We start from the raw sequence: 16,756 nt of genomic DNA on the forward strand, positions 1-16,756 counted from the left end.
TTATGTGTTAGGAATATGGTTTACTTGCTTTAAAATATACCATGAGAGAACTTACTGATACAAAAGACTATTTTGTCAGTACTGTTTATTTCTGCCTTATTTTAATTATTTTCTTTGCTGTTATACCAGATCAGTTCACATCTGTACAAATACCTATTAAAATATGTATGTACAAAAGTGGCATTCTAAGCTAATCCAAGGTGAGGTGGAGTGGTTTTATTTGGTTAAAGGGGCTTTCTGAAATTTAAGAAGTTTAGTTAAATTCAGATTCTAGCAGTTATGCTACAGTATTATTTGGGTAGGTTTTCTATTCTACAAATTTTTTAATGTAATTTCTCTGAAACTCTTCCCTAATGTTCAAACACACTCAAAATCAAAGCAAGTTTAGGTCTAAAATAACCCCCCACCTTGCTAAATTAGAGGGTTTTTTTCCTTCCAGAATTTGGTTTTAAAGTGTTTTTAGTGACTATTACTAATTTACTTCAGAGCTATTAGCTAAGAAGGAATTTTGTATTTGCTACTAAAGCGATGTAATTTGAAAGCAAGTTATCACATGCAATTTTGACTAAATTGAATAAACACTATGTACTAGCATTACTGAATGTACTTCATACAGTACCTGTCCAAACTATTCTTCAGGCATAATCCATTAAAATTTGCAAAGCCAAAAAAAAGGGGGGTGGGGGGCATGTAAAACATGCATGTTATCATGCATTAAAAAAATTATCAAAACTCTTTGAACAGCATTTATAAGGTCACACTCACACAGCTCAAACTTCAGTGCAATGGCTAAATCATTCAACAGTCAAAGAACAGAACCATGCAAAGAAGAGCAAGTTCTTTTAAAAAAAAAAAAACACCAAACAAAAAAACCCCCAAACTGTTATCCAGTATCCATTCTGCAACACAAAGGTGAGAAACTAAATCTACAAAAAGGCTGTTATGGCTTAATTTTGTTTTGCAGATTAATTATGCAGCACTTGAAAAATGGAAAGGTGTGGCTTCACCTCTGACCAGCAGAGTTAAAAATCTCTCCATTTTCCTATATCATCATGGGATACTCTTTAGGCAATCTAAATTATTAAAGACTTGCCACTTTCAGATGGACACAAGATCAAGTGTACCAGTTAGGATTTCACATTCACAGTACATAAGAAAATACACATGGAAGGAAAAGTAAAGGGTTAACTTAACAAGGATTTATTCACAGGAATACATGTAAGTAGAGAAAAAAAACACAACAGAAAAGCTAAACAAATGAAATGAAGAGGATCCAAACCAACTTTCACTCTGTAGCTTTAAACTTGCACCCTTGTGCATTTAACTACATCACAAAGGGCCACCAACATGCGCCGATACAGTGTAGATACCCTGCATTACATCCATTAACTTAAACATCTCTATAAGATCATGCTTTGAACAAAAAAGAAAGCATAGAAGGTAATATGTTGAATGGGAATAAACACAAATATAGCAATCATGTCATCAACTTCTACAATTGTCTTTACGTGCCAACTAACATTTATGCAGCCTTTAACGGGTCTTATCATGTAACTCATTTTTAGAGATTCTGATAAAATCACTAGTATATAACCATGCAGAAAGCACATCACACTGACAGCACAGAGGCAAATATTTTGCACAGCTATATCAGCTTTCCACATTGTGCAGGTTACACACAATACAATATCAATCTTATTCTTAACAGATCCTAAAAAGGTATTTCAAGGCCTAATTGTTAACTACAGTACTTTATATCTATAGTCTTAATAAAAATAAAATCCACAGAATCTGAAAAAGGAATTTTAAATGCAGGGCTATATTGAATTGGTAAACTGCAACACAAAACTGGCGCAACATAGGTAAATGTATACCAATTTCACTCTATGTGATGCAAGCATGCTACTTTCCCACTAATTTAAATGACTTCTGATCACTATGAGCCAGAACACATGCCTGAACCTTAAACTGCAGGTTAAGAATAATACCTTACTCTAGAAATTAAATCTAATGAAGTACAATAATCAAATCATATCCACTACTTTAATTCTTTTTTTAATGTAAAAATTAAATGTCAATCTTTCCTTTGAAGTGCCCCTCCCCTTACCCCAAAAATGAAAGGAGCGACTCATTTGGCAGCTTGCAGGTTGCTTCCTTTTGTCCAAGTTAACCTTTATTAATTTACGATGGGGTTTCTATATTGTACACTGCAAGTGCCTGCTCCTAATACAGACACAAGCTGCATTTTAACTGTACTAACTTCATTTGTGTAGTTCTTCATTAACATGCAAATACCTAGGAATCCCATCAAGCAGGATGAAATAATGTAGAAAACCCTTACTTAAAAAAAACATAAAAGAAAAAAGAAAGCCTTTTACTGTTTGTGACCCCCCATTCTTAGGTTTCCTCTATTGTGCGCAAAATAGTTTTCCTCTTTACGTATCCCTATGGTTCAATTATATGGTTCTTATTTTGGTACAATTCCCCACAATATTCCAGAATGTGCTGTTTTGTGACTAGATTCTTTTTTTTTTTTTCCTTTTTTTTTTTTTTTCTTCTTCACATCCAGTGCAGAGTTGTAATAGGAGACAGATTTCCACCCACAAAGGCTCCAGATGTTAAAACATTTCCCAACATCGACTTAATACAGTGACGGCAACACCTCCCTCCCACCCCTCCCAGTAGGGTTGGGATTGTACTGTATTCCCTACTGGTTTACCCTTCCCCCCAGTAAAGGGTAACATTTTCCCTGGGTGCAGAGGCTCCCTCATAGTCTCCCAGACTGAAGGACCTGTAAAAGCAAAAGATAAAGGTATAATTAAATCTCACCTTGAACCTTAACTGACAGATCTGTGCATAAACAAAGAGCTTATTTGCCTTTTTAAGCAGTAGGTGCCAACTTTAATTTAAAAACAAATTTATTTCTAGATTCTCCCTTTTAAGTCTGTTAAGAAAAGATCCCATTTATATCAGTTAAATTATTATTCATGACAAGGTATGTTTTAAAGCTACATTGACAGTTCCACTGTTGTGGGTAAGCTTAGATTTAAGATAAAAGTAGTCCTATATATTCTAACAAGCTTTTCCATTTTTAGCACAAAATTATGAGGTAGTTATGACATTGAGAAAAAATATTAAACATACCTGCTACCGACCTAACAACTTCACTTTTACGCAGATTAAGCAAGATAACCATAGTGTGTCCTCAGTTCAAACTGAGAATAATAGCAAAATTTTATCACTTTGGATTCCTCTTCATTAGGAGAACACCCTTATGTCAGACCTAAAATGCCCTCATTGATAAATATGTAGATGTTTGAAATTGATTAATTTTTAATCTATTGTTCAGATGAAACATGTAATTAAAACAGGATTTCTTATGTCACTGCCTTTGAAAAAAATCTTAGGCTGACTTTTAAATAGTTGTCCATTCAACAATAAAACAGAATTGCATGATTCAATCCCCTAATTTCATTACAAAAATTCTACAGCAAGTTTCAAATTTATATAAAGATTGAATGAATAAACTTAATTCCTTTTTTCTGGGTAGTATAATCTCTTCACAGTATCACTACTTCACACATGGGAAATTTGCTTTATACAGTGTGCACAGATGGCATACCAAGCAAGGTGGTATAATAATGTAACTATTCTAGAATTTACTATCAGTGTTCTTTGCTAAAGTTGAATCATTCTCTGCACAGAACTGTAACAATTCTGAATTGGTGCACAAAATGGAACATAGCAATAATAAACACATCAGCCTCCCCAAAACATCAAGCTCTATGGTTACTGTAGAGTTACAGATTAGCATAACATCCTTTATTCAGTGTAAAGATCATCCAGTATGTGGTTAGGAGTATATTGGACTTCTCATGGCTAAAGTGTGATAACAAACTTGCTTTCCTACCCTAGAGGAACATTCCTGCTTAGACCACATCTGCCACCTACTAATTCATAAGACATAAGGGAGCCAGTATGATGGCTTGAGAATCATATTCATCACTTGGCTTATTACACTTGAACCAGCACTTTGTTATACCTACACTTCCAACCTTATCTTGATAAGCTACCGTGTGTATCATACACTCACTTTTTCTTTCTTTTTCTCTCTGTAAAAATAAAATAACGTCAGACAACTGCTTTTGCTACAGCTACCATCCTTAGGTATACTGTCATCCCTTTTTTTTCCCTTCTTACTGTAAGGAAACATATCATCCAGTGTATCTGAAAAATTCTGGTCTGATGAATTAATTATGTTTCATATAATACAAACAGGGAAGAAGTATGCTATACAGCTCTGTTTAGCAAGGAATATTTGTGTGCTTACCTCTAATTATGGGATTGCAGCTACAGTGCATGAGGTTAAACTCCATAGTAAGCTGCAAGGCGCTCTTTTAAGGGAAGAGGAAACTGGTCAGAGAAACGCCTCCAATTCTCATCCCCAAGTTGATTTTTAAATCCATGAAGAATCTACAAATGAGAGGGGGGAAGTTGAGATAATCACTAAACTGAGGATACGTTATTTACTAGCAACATATGCAGTAAGCCAGAAACTGCTGGATTGTACATCTGTCAATTTCAATTCTCTGATTTAATATCGAAATGCTACTAAGAAACAAAGGAAGTCTAGTAATGTCTTTCTTATCTGAAATGTTTTTTCTTTTAAGGGTGACATATTTCTTTTTTAAATGTGTAATATGTTGTGGGAAGAAAGCTGAGCCAAAACTGCAGCCAGCATTTGACAGAATGAATACCTGTCAATTTCTAGCACAAATACAAAAGCATCCTGCAAGAGCTCTGTTTTTTTCCATGGAACCTGTAAGACAACTGTCACTAAAAAGGAAGCTGTTAAAATATTTTGTGTTTTGAAAGAATAGGGATCCACAGTCAGTGGCAAAACACAGCAAAAGAGGAAAAAACAAAAATCTACGCATTTCAGTCTGGACATTCCGACATAATAAATTGACTCAAAACTGTGAAAATTAAATGATACTATCAAAAAGGTCTTAGAATGTTAGCTCTGAAAACAGCAGGTTAAAAGGCAAACATTAGAAAGGACAAAAGCAGATGAAACAGCTCCTCCTCACAGAAAATTAAACCAAGAGAGTCTGAAGTTTTGTTTTTCTTTTTTAAATTCAATGATGCCGAATTGTGGAACAGTGTCATGAACACATCCTCACAGAAAAGGCAATGTCAAAGTTAAAGCTCATGGTACTGAGTTCACCCTCAACACAGAGTCAGGCAGAGCTGTTCTTAAACAGGATGTAGTGATAATGACATTACAGTGTCACCAGTTAACTTACTGCTTTTTTCCCTGAAAAGAGACCTTCCACGAGCAGGTTCATCTCTCTCTCCTAACCCAAAGAGTCAGATTAGCCAGCTGCCAAGAAACTACAGAAAATCTAAGAATGTTCAGGTATGACAAAAGGAACAGTTTTTAAATCATCTTCCAGTAGTTTTAGCAAGTGACCTTCAGCTACAGTCTTCAGATACCTTGCTTTTATAATAAGTGATAAAATTCTGAGGATACGTGTCAGATTTCAACACTGGCAGCTCATCTACTCATGCTCTTGGAAGTGGTATTTGCCCTTTCAGCTCTAGTGCTAAAAAACAATACAACACAAGAAACACTGGACAATCCACTTTTTTCCATTGTTCCCGATAGGCATAATTATTGTTGGAAAAACATCTAACTGGACTACAGCAGTCATATATTCATGAGGAATTAACCTAAAAACCGTGTGTGCCATCACTTGAAGAAAGCTTTATCTCCTTTCTTGCATGGCAAAAAGCACAAAAGAACACACTTTATAAAGCAAGGATGTCCTTATGCCACGTGACCTAGTTTAAATGCATTAGATCCCACATGGATAGCTTGGAAAGAAAGAGGAGCCTAACTTACTGAAGCAAGTATTCAATGCTGAAGGACCAGTGCAGAAACATGCACTGAAGGCTGCTTTGAACATTCATCACAGACAGCATCCTGGACTTTCTTTTAAGCTTGTACATATTTGCTGTTTCCTTCTGCTGATGTTAGAGTACTCACAGCTGTGCATATCCTGGACCTGATGTTCCTTTGAAGGACACCAGTGATCTGAGAGGCTAACTAGCACAGTGGGATTTCTGTCTTTGCTCTTAAAGATGGGATGCAAAAACTCTAGCTTCTGTTTTGATGGTCACACATAGCATTACTTCAAGAAAAAGTGCCATGACCCATGATCCTAGTAAGTACTTAGGAATATGCTCCATTTTTGCTTTAAGAGGAATATCATGAATTTTTGACATACATCCTTCCTAAAAACAGAGATTTCGCTTTACAACTTATGAGGGGAGCCATACTGCTGAACACTAACAGCATCTGTTTCTGAAACTGAAATAAGTTTCTTCTCTTTTTTTTTTTTTTAAATCTACGACACTAGTGCCAAAACACAATATATCGCATTCTGGGTGGGTTGTTTTTTTTTTTTTGCTTATTTCACACAACGCAAACAGCACTTTTGCTTAAATTCTATTGACACTTTGTCTAGGGATGTAGTCTTGGGTATAACTGCACATTAGTTTCTTGAAACTTGCTCATCCAAGAGGGATTCCAAGGAGGATTAAGCTATCCTCAAACCTCATTTTCAGCAGGAGTAAAGAGAAACAGACTGGGGTATCACTGGAATATTTTTCATTTGCAATTTTCAAGATATTTCTCCAAAAAAGTAGGCATCTTTGTGGCAAAAAAGTCTTGAACCATACAAATCTCATTTTCTAGAAAAAGTCTTAAATGTGGTATAAATCCCCCTGTTCTTCCAAATGCAGGCAAAACATAGTAGGCTGTACATTATGAAGAGCTCTTTGAAGATAATTATCCATTCAAGTAAGATCTCAAGTGAACTTTTCAATACTGTTAAAAAAAGTTTTGGAATAACCCAAATGTATAAAAGAAAATACAGGTTAAATACAAAAGTCAGGATTTTCATGTTGCTTTGTCTAAAAATTTATGACCTGGCAAAGAACCCTCCATAACCACAAATACATTAAGTGCTAACAGTGGAAATAGAAAGCAAGAAAAAAACCCAGAGGATCCAAAACAACCACCATTAGGATATGCTGTTATATTAGAAACCTCACCTTACAGAACATGTCTCGGAGATCATCTTTTGGGCTAATCCACGATGCAACAGCATCACAAAAAAAAATAAAGTCCTATAAGATTAAACAATCACATAGGTTAGAAACATCAATGTATGAGTGTGAAAACAATGCTTGATGTTCATTCTATGAACTATGCAGAGTCTTTGATTTTAATTCACAACTGCTTTTGTTTTTATGTATTTACTTTCCAGTTAGTTCAGACAATAGTGGTAAGTTATTGTATACCTAAGCGTTCAGAAATAGCTGAGTGTAGGAATAGCTTTATTTAATCAGGTTTTTGATTAAGTAAAACCACAGTGTAGGAAAAAAAACCAGCTCTCCTCTCCCACACCACACTTGCCTAACATTAATTCTTTCACTACACATACCAAGTTCAAGAACTAATCACCTTAATAACAAGCAACAAACTCAAGACCACAGTTGCAACACTCTCACGCATTTCCAGTTAGGGAAAAAAGCTGTTGTATTTCTTCAAGCAGAGCCAGAAGTTTTTTCTGGGACACACAGAATGTTTATCATACAGGTTCAAAACTAAAGCCATCCCAAAATCCCTATACTCAGTTCATTTGCTGTCATGCATACCTCCTATTACACCATTAAAACACCAGTCTTTAATCATTAAGTTGATGATGCACATGTTTTTGGGTCGGAACTGAGGATAACAACTACAGAGAAAGAGAGATTGGATAACGAAAAGAGTTCCCCTCCCCCTAAGCTATGTGAAAGGGCAAATGGTCAGCAGAAGAAGGAAATGCTAAATACAGAATAAGACATAAGTGAAATGAACTGAAAATTTAAAACAAGGTACAGGCTAGTTCTTGTGTTTCAGGAAGAAGAATTCCAGGCAGAGGAGACGGAAAATCACCTTCATTTTCCCTTTAGAAAATATGGTACAGCTTTACTTTGGAGGTGTGGAGACTAAAGAGCAAGTCATATTCTATTCTTCAGATGTACCATTCATTTTAAAGAGACACAGGTTCCTTGTCAAATTGACTATTTAAGCAATATATCCAAAGTTGAAACAGAATCTTCCCTACCCAAGTTTTAAGAATGAAGGGGTGGTTACTGTGTTTGATCTGTTTCTTGTTTTAAAAGCCTAGGTTATATCTGGAAAATAGGTTTAAGTATGTCAACTTTTGCCTTATATTTTCATACAGATACTAACCACAACCTAACAGAAGTATCAAAACAGAGTTATTTTAATCAAAGTTCATTATTTACATATCCTTTGTAAGTAAAAGACAAAACCTGAATTTAACAATACTCTTCTCCTTTCCTTTGCTACATGATAATTACTGCAGCATCATGATACGTAACATTTGAAATATAAACATTTTGGCCTCCTTGAACGCAGAATAAAACTACATCATGTATTGCAGGGAATCACATGAAGCTAAACTTTTTCATGCTCCATATACAGCTTTCACTGAATTTCACATGAGTAAAGAAAAGAAGTTAAGATCTATTAATGGATCTTACTTGGACTACTCCACTGGGGTTGACCGAGATCATGGTACATATCCCACGGAACGCTGAATCCTTTTCCTCATTGTCTCTTATGTTTCGCAGAGAGGTGCACCTAGCAAGTTGGAGAGCAAAACTTAACTAACGCTATTACTCTTTATTCAATCAAGTCAGAACTAGATGATGGTATTTGATGGAATAAGTCACACTGATAAGACTATCTGAAACACTATTTTGAACACTTAGAAAAACACTTGTTGCACACAGTCTTTACTAGCATATTCCCATTAGGCATCATCTCCAGAATCTTGTTCTCCTGTTGCACTATATACAGTTAGAAAGTGTGACCTGTATTCCATTAAATACAAAAGAAACATGTATCTGAAATATTTATAGAAACTATCATTATTAGAAGCAGAACATATAATACTATCACAGTATGAATTATGTCAGATACCACTTACAGAACAGTTATTTAACTTTTACAGCAGCAAGCAAGCTATTTTATACGTAACAAATCTATAAACATATATTCCTTACAGCAATTCAAGCCTCAGACTGAATTTTAAGTAAAGTAATGCACGGTTTAAATTTTACGGTATTTGCATGCATTGTATTATCATTCTGGTGGATTTTAAAATGATCTTTCATAGTCAAGCTTTAACACAGCAAGCATGTGACAATCTTATCCCATGCATAAATTAGTCGTTAGCCACAACATAAAGAATACATGACGGTGCTACTAAAAACTCACAAACCTGATAGGACAAGATTAGTCACATGGTTGGCAATGATTAAGGATTGAGATTTTGTAACCAACTGAAAATATATCTAAAAGTGAGATAGAGAGAAGAAAGAAAGAAAGAGAGTGAAGAAAAATGAATTAAAAAAAAAAGATTGAATAATACACACCAGGGTCTTATAAACTGCTGTAGCATGGGGGCCACCTCTTGAGGACAAACGTAACCAAGACGACCAATTGTTATTGCTAAGGTAACGCAATCACGGTTATACACCACCAAACGCCAACCAAGACATGAGCAAATGAGGGGGGAGGAGAAAAAATAAAGAAAAAACAACAAATAACTCAGAAACAGAAACCAACAGAATCTGTGTATGATAATAAACATAAGATTTCACCAGTGCTGTTTATTACCACCCCCTAAATAAGAGGCAGCAACATATATGGTATACTCTCCAGGGTAAAAGAAAAATTAAAGAAGTAAATGAGAGAACACCAAAAACACAATTTAAAATCCAAAGGCTTTCTGATGTAAGCAGTCATTCTGCCCTCTTCAGAGTAACCTTTCAGTAATTTACCTACAACATATTTTGAAGTTTTTATTCAAATGTACTATTATGGACACTCTCGATAAAAAGAAATTAACCATTTTCAGTTTTAGTATCAAGTATTCTAAACATTTTATTTTTTCGATATTTAGAATTCAAGATTTTAATAGATGTACTCTATCAGTAAAAATACATTTATAAATACTTCTACATGGAAAATATTGTGGTCTATCTAAAAATGCTTAATAGATGAAACACTTCTCAAAGAGCACTAAATATTTGTCGTCTTAATAATCTCATAGAGAATTTAATTTGAAGTGGTTGCTAACTCACAGCAACTGACTGCAGAAAATTAATTCTTTAATCCCAATATTTGTCCTGTTCACAAAAGGCATCCTCATAGAAGTCGTGTAAGAATCTGACTTCCAATACCAAGGCATAAGGACACAAGAAAAGCAAAATTGCTTCATCACACGATTAGGTAGTTTGGTCCTTTGTTCTGAGGGACAGACTGAAGAAAATATCATAATGCAAATGTGTTTTAATGGTGTTTGCTCAACTCACGAAAGATTAATCTTTAGAAAAAGGAGAGGGTGGGGAATAATGTATCAGGATTACTTGAAGCAAAATACATGAATAATACTAAAATCCAGCAGATTTATATGAAGCAGAGAAAGGAAACCTATGTTCAAGGGACATACTATGCAACACTCTAATTAACAGGCATTTGTGAACAGTTTCATGAAACATGCAATAAAGCAGATGATGCTTTCTCCAATAAAAGTTTGGTGTAGGATATACTAGCAGTTTTAAATCTACTCACTCCATGAAAGCTGCAGCTCACTGGTAATCTACTGTTTTGCCCTGATGTTAATCAATTTCCATATGCAGCGTCTAAAATTTTCAGCAGATATAACTTATAAAACTGCATTGGAAGTGCTACTTTCAAGTGAAAATACACTTTCATCCGTAAATTCTCACAGCTACAGTCTGTACAAGAAGAGTAATCTCTGTCAAAGCTCAACTTTTTGCATGTACTGGTTATTTTTTATGCAATTACTTTTACTTAAGGTGGCCTCATGTTTCCATAGAAGTGTTTTCATAGTTCCTTACATAGCAAGCTAAAGCAGAAAACAGTAATATTCTGGCACATGCTAGTGGCATGCAGCACAATATCCCACAACAAACTTATTATAAGTACACCACACTCAACATTTATTTGCAGTTATGCATCCACATTTAAAGTAACTATTAAGAGAATAAAAAAACAAAAGTCAGTGTTTGGATGCTTCCAAAAATTCTCTAACAATGATGGAAGCAAACATTTAAGTACTGGATGCCTCTCAGTTACAGGTATTACACATCCATCAGTGCAGAGGAAGGGGGTCAGGGCAGGGTCAGGGGGAAAGAAAATTTATATTGCTATACTATCCCATGGTATATTTCACAACAAGTAGGTATTTGCTCCAAAATTATCTTTTCAATAAATAGTACCTATAATATGCCAGCCAACTAGGTAAGTTCTCCTTCAAGTTCACCTTCCATACTAAATGGGGGTAAGGGGAGGGGGGCAGAGAAAGTGCTGCTTTTAAGTTTAAAGAATACCGGAGGAAAAATACGCATCGAAAATCTCTCCAATTTATCTCTTGCTTAGCTCAAAAAATATAACTCTACCACTGAATTTGCATCATTTTCAATCACGTCAGGTATAATGACTAAACTGTCATTTTCTCACAAGACAGTTAGTTTTCAAACAAAAAAAAAAATTATTCTCAATTAGTAAAATAGTAAACCAGAAACCTGTCAAATTAATACAGTTTTGCTGAAGTATGGAAGGTGCTTTTCATACCAGAACGTGCCCTCTATAAATGCAAAAGAAACAAGCCTCAGAAATTCCGATTCAATAAGGCATTTGGGGATTGCTCCCAATTTGGAAGGCAAAGCTGTGGGCCAGAACATAAAACATGCATGCCATTATTAGAATTCTTTTCAGAAATTTGTTATTAAGTGACCAGGTAACAGAAGTTATACATAATTTCAGTTATGCTGTGGTAAAACTGCCATCACAGATCTAGATTTTTGTGCATGGTATTACAAGTTTATCTTAAAAAAAAAAAAAGTGCATTTTTTGTAAATTCAAAGAGTTCATTATTTGTTTTATATATGCCAATTACATTTGTTTCAAACACTAGACATATATATACAGTACACGTGTAAGGACATGCATAGATTAAAATCAGCGTGAACTACATTTTATAGTGTTACTGCATACATTTGTCATATTCAATATGTAAATAAAACTGGGAGAATACTTAAACAGATGATATATAAATATAATAAATGTTATAAAACTGAGAAAGCAGTAACTTTAAGAATCTAGATATATGATACATGGTTTGCTGCAAGACTGAGACTTGTAAGAGCTTCTGCAAAACAGAGTTGCTTTTGCTTATAAAAGCCAAATACATAGCAATAAAATCAGTTCTGGTGTGGTTCCCCTATGCAATTTTTTAAATCATTATGAAAAAATCTAATTCCCTTCACCATGTATGGTTCAGTTTTTGGGTACCTGTGTTCTCTAACAACGTCTTTGGTGTGTTGGGTCTGTTAATTATTTCTACAAGCTGGTGCAACACCATTGGAATATAAGGCTGCATCTCTATACCTGGAACAGCCAAAAAAAAAAGGTCATTTTCTTCTGAATCTTTCATTAATATACATAATCTAAACAGATCAGATACATTGAACTTAATAACAGGACAAGAATCTCAAATTTAATTTAAATTTTAACATGAAAGTATCATTTAAAAAAAAACAACCCCAAAACACCTAGACAAGCTACGCTAAATGTGCAGAGATTCAAAGAAAAAAAATAAAGCTTACCCATCTGGATGGAGATTTCTCCAATTGCCCAGGTGGCATTGTTACACACAGAAATGAATTCAGGGTTTAGGTTGGTTCCCAAAATTGGCATGAAATCAGCTAGAAAGAACAACATTTTAAAATCTTATCACACAGTACAACCATCTTGTCCCATTACTGTAAGATCATGGGGGAAAAAAAAAAATTAGGTAAAGTTATTTAAATGCTTGGAAAGTGTTACACATGATTAACAAGAGCTATATTTCTGCTATATAACAGATTAACCTGGATTTTAGAACCTAAGCAGATCAATGCAAATATTTTCAAATTCTGATTTTAAAATGTTTCTAATAGGCTTCATCTTTATGTAATTCTAGAAACCTTTTTTCTCCCCTTCCCTTGCTGGGGCAGGGGGAGAGAAGGTAAGAGGGGAGAAAAAAACCCCACAGCTACAGGTACTTGTAGTTTTTTAATATAGTTGAACAACTCTCAAATCACCTGGATAGCTATGTATTCAGCTATGCTTGAAAAAAAAACAACGAAGCCTAGAAGGCAATCACATCTTTGATTAAATTTTAAGAAAAAATTAGTCACAAAGATCATAAAATCTGCCAAATTTTAAATTCCAAGCCTATCCAAGCATTCATTTGACAAGTTAAGTGTATCTCAAGAGTATCCGCAGGAAAAGACAGCAGATATCATGGAAGTGTATAACTGATGCTACTTCCCTAGTGAAATTAAAAACAAAGCAAAAAACCAAACCAAAACGTACCCTCTAGCCAAATTTTCTAATTTCAATAGATATATATACTTTTAGGTAACAATAGATTCTAGCAGAACAAAAAAGCTATAAATTCAAGAATTTATCAAAGCAAGCAACTATTCTAATTGAAGTCCAAGTATATCTTTTTTGCTGTATGCCAGCAGAACAGGTAGCTTGTTACATTAAAAAACATAAAGGACAAAAATTAACTTTTGCACTTGCACAAAAATAAGAACATGTCTTTTAAACACATAATTTGAAGGAGAAAAAGACTACAGACCCTTGCTGATAAAGGAAAATGAAAACTTACACCACCATGAAAAGGCAACCCACAGAATAGGGAGCTTAACAATGGCTAAACCAGTCTCTTATCAGTTTGTAAAGCAAGTTAATTGTTTAATATGTAAAAGAAACATACCGATGCAAGGCTTAACATGCTGAAAACACGCCTTTGTCAGATCCCCTAACAATGCAAAAGAACTCTGCCGTACCTCAGGCATTTTATCCTAAAGAGAGGAAGAAGAAAATGACAATTCTAGAAGTGTTTCTGATTCTCTTAAGAATGGAAATCCTTGGAAGAAACAGGTTACTCATCTCACCTGCATGCATTGGTACATTAGTGTCAGGATATTGCTGCGAGCCACTAGCTGTTCAATGTTGCCTCCAAGTCCTTCAGCTAAACCACTGAGTAAATCAAGAGCCACAATCATGAAATCTTTATCTGGAGCCTCATATTGGTCTGGCTGAGCATTATGCAACTGCAACAAATAAGTATGCATTAATTAGTACTATGATTTTCTCAGGGGTATGCATACAAAAAGTTTCAGAACTGCAGCTTCATTTAGATAATCAATGGTTACACTACAAATCTCCCTGCGAACACATAACTTTATATAGTTAATACATTGGTTTAAGGAAATATTCTGAAAACATTGGAATAGCAATAGAAAAATACCATGGCTTGTGCAAGGGTCTTCTGCACCAGATTTACACAACGCTGGTACACAGGTTCACAGTACGGAAGAAAGCCAGATTGCAAGGCAGTAGCAACTGATGACAGGCACTGGAATGAAAAAACAAAACAAAACAAAAAAAAACCAAAACAAAGACAGAGGAAACAGTCATTACCTTTCCTCACTTCCCTGAAGTGCCTTTTACTTGGGAGAGGTAAATTAAAAGATATTAGCATTTTAAGTATACCCACGTGTAACTGATAAGTAAACACAACCTTGAAAGGCAGTACTGATTATCTGAGCCAAGGCAACTATTCTCAAGTTGTTACTATCTCCTACACATGCCCCTTGAGAAAATTTCTCAGCAGCAACAGCTTCTCAGAGGTAGCCAAGGAAGCACATACAAAAACAGTTAATGATATTCAGCCAGCACTCACAATAAGCTTTAGTATCTTGACCATGCACAAGCCCTAACATTACCTAAGAGTTATGAAACTAATTTTTCTAGAGGCACTTTCTTGCTTCACAGGCAGAAAGTACAGAGAATATATTACATTTCAGCTTGTCTGACAACAGTTTTAATGGAAGGATGAAGGGAGAGCAAGGAGAGAGAAGACAAGAATAAAAGGAAGATGGAATGTTCCTTTTTTTTTTTTTAAATCCTATCAAAGAAAACACTCCAGAATGGCAGAAAAATATCTAAAAGATTTCTGCTAAACCTAATGACATTTCCTCAGTCACAAAGTTTTCTTACTACAGTCAGAATATTTTCTCCACAATGGGAAATGCCTAACACTGTCAGCTTTAACAGTCATACTTCTTAGTAGGAGCATCTTTAGTAGAAAGTGTAATTCCTAAAATAAGTTGATAAAAAAATATTCAGATTTTAACATTTACCTCTAATAAAGGGAAGAGATCTTTATCTTCATCCTTCAACATGTTCCACTTCTGGATTAATGGAGGCATTAGCATCTGAATATATTCCTGTTTAAGATGAAAATGCATCAGCTGCTGAAACACTTCACTGCATACTATTTTATTTCAAAGCTAGAAAATCAATGTATTAAGAATTGATATATATTATACTTTTTCAGCAACCCCCCCAATGTACTGAAATTCTATCATTGTTGCAATACATAGCATTAGTTTGATGTTAGAATTTACAATTTGTGTCTTAAGATTTTTTGCTGAAGCACAAAAGCATCTTTGCCAAGTGAATCTTTTCCTCCAGATTTGGTTTCAGTCTAGCTACCTGGGTTGTTACAAATCCGTACGACTGCCTCAGGGTCTATGGAAAATATTTTTACTAGCAATGCAATCTGGCTGTGCATCTGCCACCTGCTTTTCTCAATGATTTCCCATTGCCCTAATGCTACAACCCTATCCCCCGCCAAATTCCTGAAACTTCTTCCTCAAGCAACTAACCATCCATGAAGAATTAATTCCCTGTCTCTCCAAGATGCACTTCCCCCTTCTGTATAAAGCTGTTGCATATTCCCTGTCACTGCACAGCCACAGTCACAAGGACATTGAGCAAGGCACCCCTACAGTGCTGTTTCTCCCAGAAGAAATCTAAAGAGCCAACAGATGTTGTCAGCTAATGCTATGTCCAAAGATACAAAATTCTAAGTGACTGAAGAAAGTCCCACCATCACCAGGAGCTCCCATTTAGCTTCCGCCTGGTACTGTCAAATGTCAAGGTGGCCAGGACCAGAGAGAGACTGAAAGAGAGGTCCTTTTATGGTGTGGGGTCTTGGATGACAAGTAAAATGCCATGGAAACAACTCAAATTGTTTTATTCTAATGTGTCTATGTCATGTGAAGCACTATAGAGAAATAAAACAAGTTTCAGTAACCATCATAAGAAGACACACACATGACATGTATGCATGTTCTATTAATTAATATATGTACACGCCCCCATATTTGCCTATGTGTTATCTGTGCTTTGTCCAAATGATTCTGTGTTTTTATATACAAAATGAATGCCTGTCTAACTCTCTGATAAAGCAATTTCTAGTGATCGCATGCTCCAATACATCGGAAAGAGATACAGAGAGCAGCTTAGCTATACTTAAAGTGGTTACAAAAAAAAGTGTGGTCATTAGAAACTAAAACACACATTCCACCAATTTCTCTGAAGTTCCATTTCATAGCTATATTGATATATGCATCTCCTGCGAGCATGAGAAAAAAAAAATCATGATGAGAAGCACATTTCACAAGCCACTACACACATAATTGTTTATTAAAAAATGGCAAATATTTGTGTAGTGGGAAA

The 16,756-nt window shown here is 35.1% G+C and overlaps 1 protein-coding gene across 7 annotated transcripts in view; it reads right to left on the minus strand.

Annotated features, from left to right (window-relative positions):
* Positions 1-1,177: 1,177 nt before the first annotated feature.
* Positions 1,178-16,756, minus strand: part of TNPO1 (transportin 1) — a 56,728-nt gene continuing 41,149 nt past the window's right edge. For 6 of the 7 annotated variants that reach the window (XM_069776116.1, XM_069776115.1, XM_069776118.1 and 3 more), the window contains 11 exons: positions 15,373-15,459; positions 14,478-14,585; positions 14,122-14,280; positions 13,941-14,028; positions 12,781-12,879; positions 12,467-12,562; positions 9,520-9,595; positions 8,623-8,722; positions 7,120-7,194; positions 4,331-4,473; positions 1,178-2,791 (listed from right to left, as the gene is read on the minus strand). In XM_069776116.1, coding sequence (XP_069632217.1) covers positions 4,366-4,473; positions 7,120-7,194; positions 8,623-8,722; positions 9,520-9,595; positions 12,467-12,562; positions 12,781-12,879; positions 13,941-14,028; positions 14,122-14,280; positions 14,478-14,585; positions 15,373-15,459 — 996 coding nt within the window. In that variant the 3' untranslated portion in view covers positions 1,178-2,791; positions 4,331-4,365. The remainder of the gene's footprint in view (positions 2,792-4,330; positions 4,474-7,119; positions 7,195-8,622; positions 8,723-9,519; positions 9,596-12,466; positions 12,563-12,780; positions 12,880-13,940; positions 14,029-14,121; positions 14,281-14,477; positions 14,586-15,372; positions 15,460-16,756) is intronic. The other variant, XM_069776120.1, reaches the window with a different exon arrangement.

The sequence above is a fragment of the Haliaeetus albicilla genome, chromosome Z, assembly GCF_947461875.1.
Source record: "Haliaeetus albicilla chromosome Z, bHalAlb1.1, whole genome shotgun sequence".
In the NCBI taxonomy this organism is placed as follows: domain Eukaryota; kingdom Metazoa; phylum Chordata; class Aves; order Accipitriformes; family Accipitridae; genus Haliaeetus; species Haliaeetus albicilla.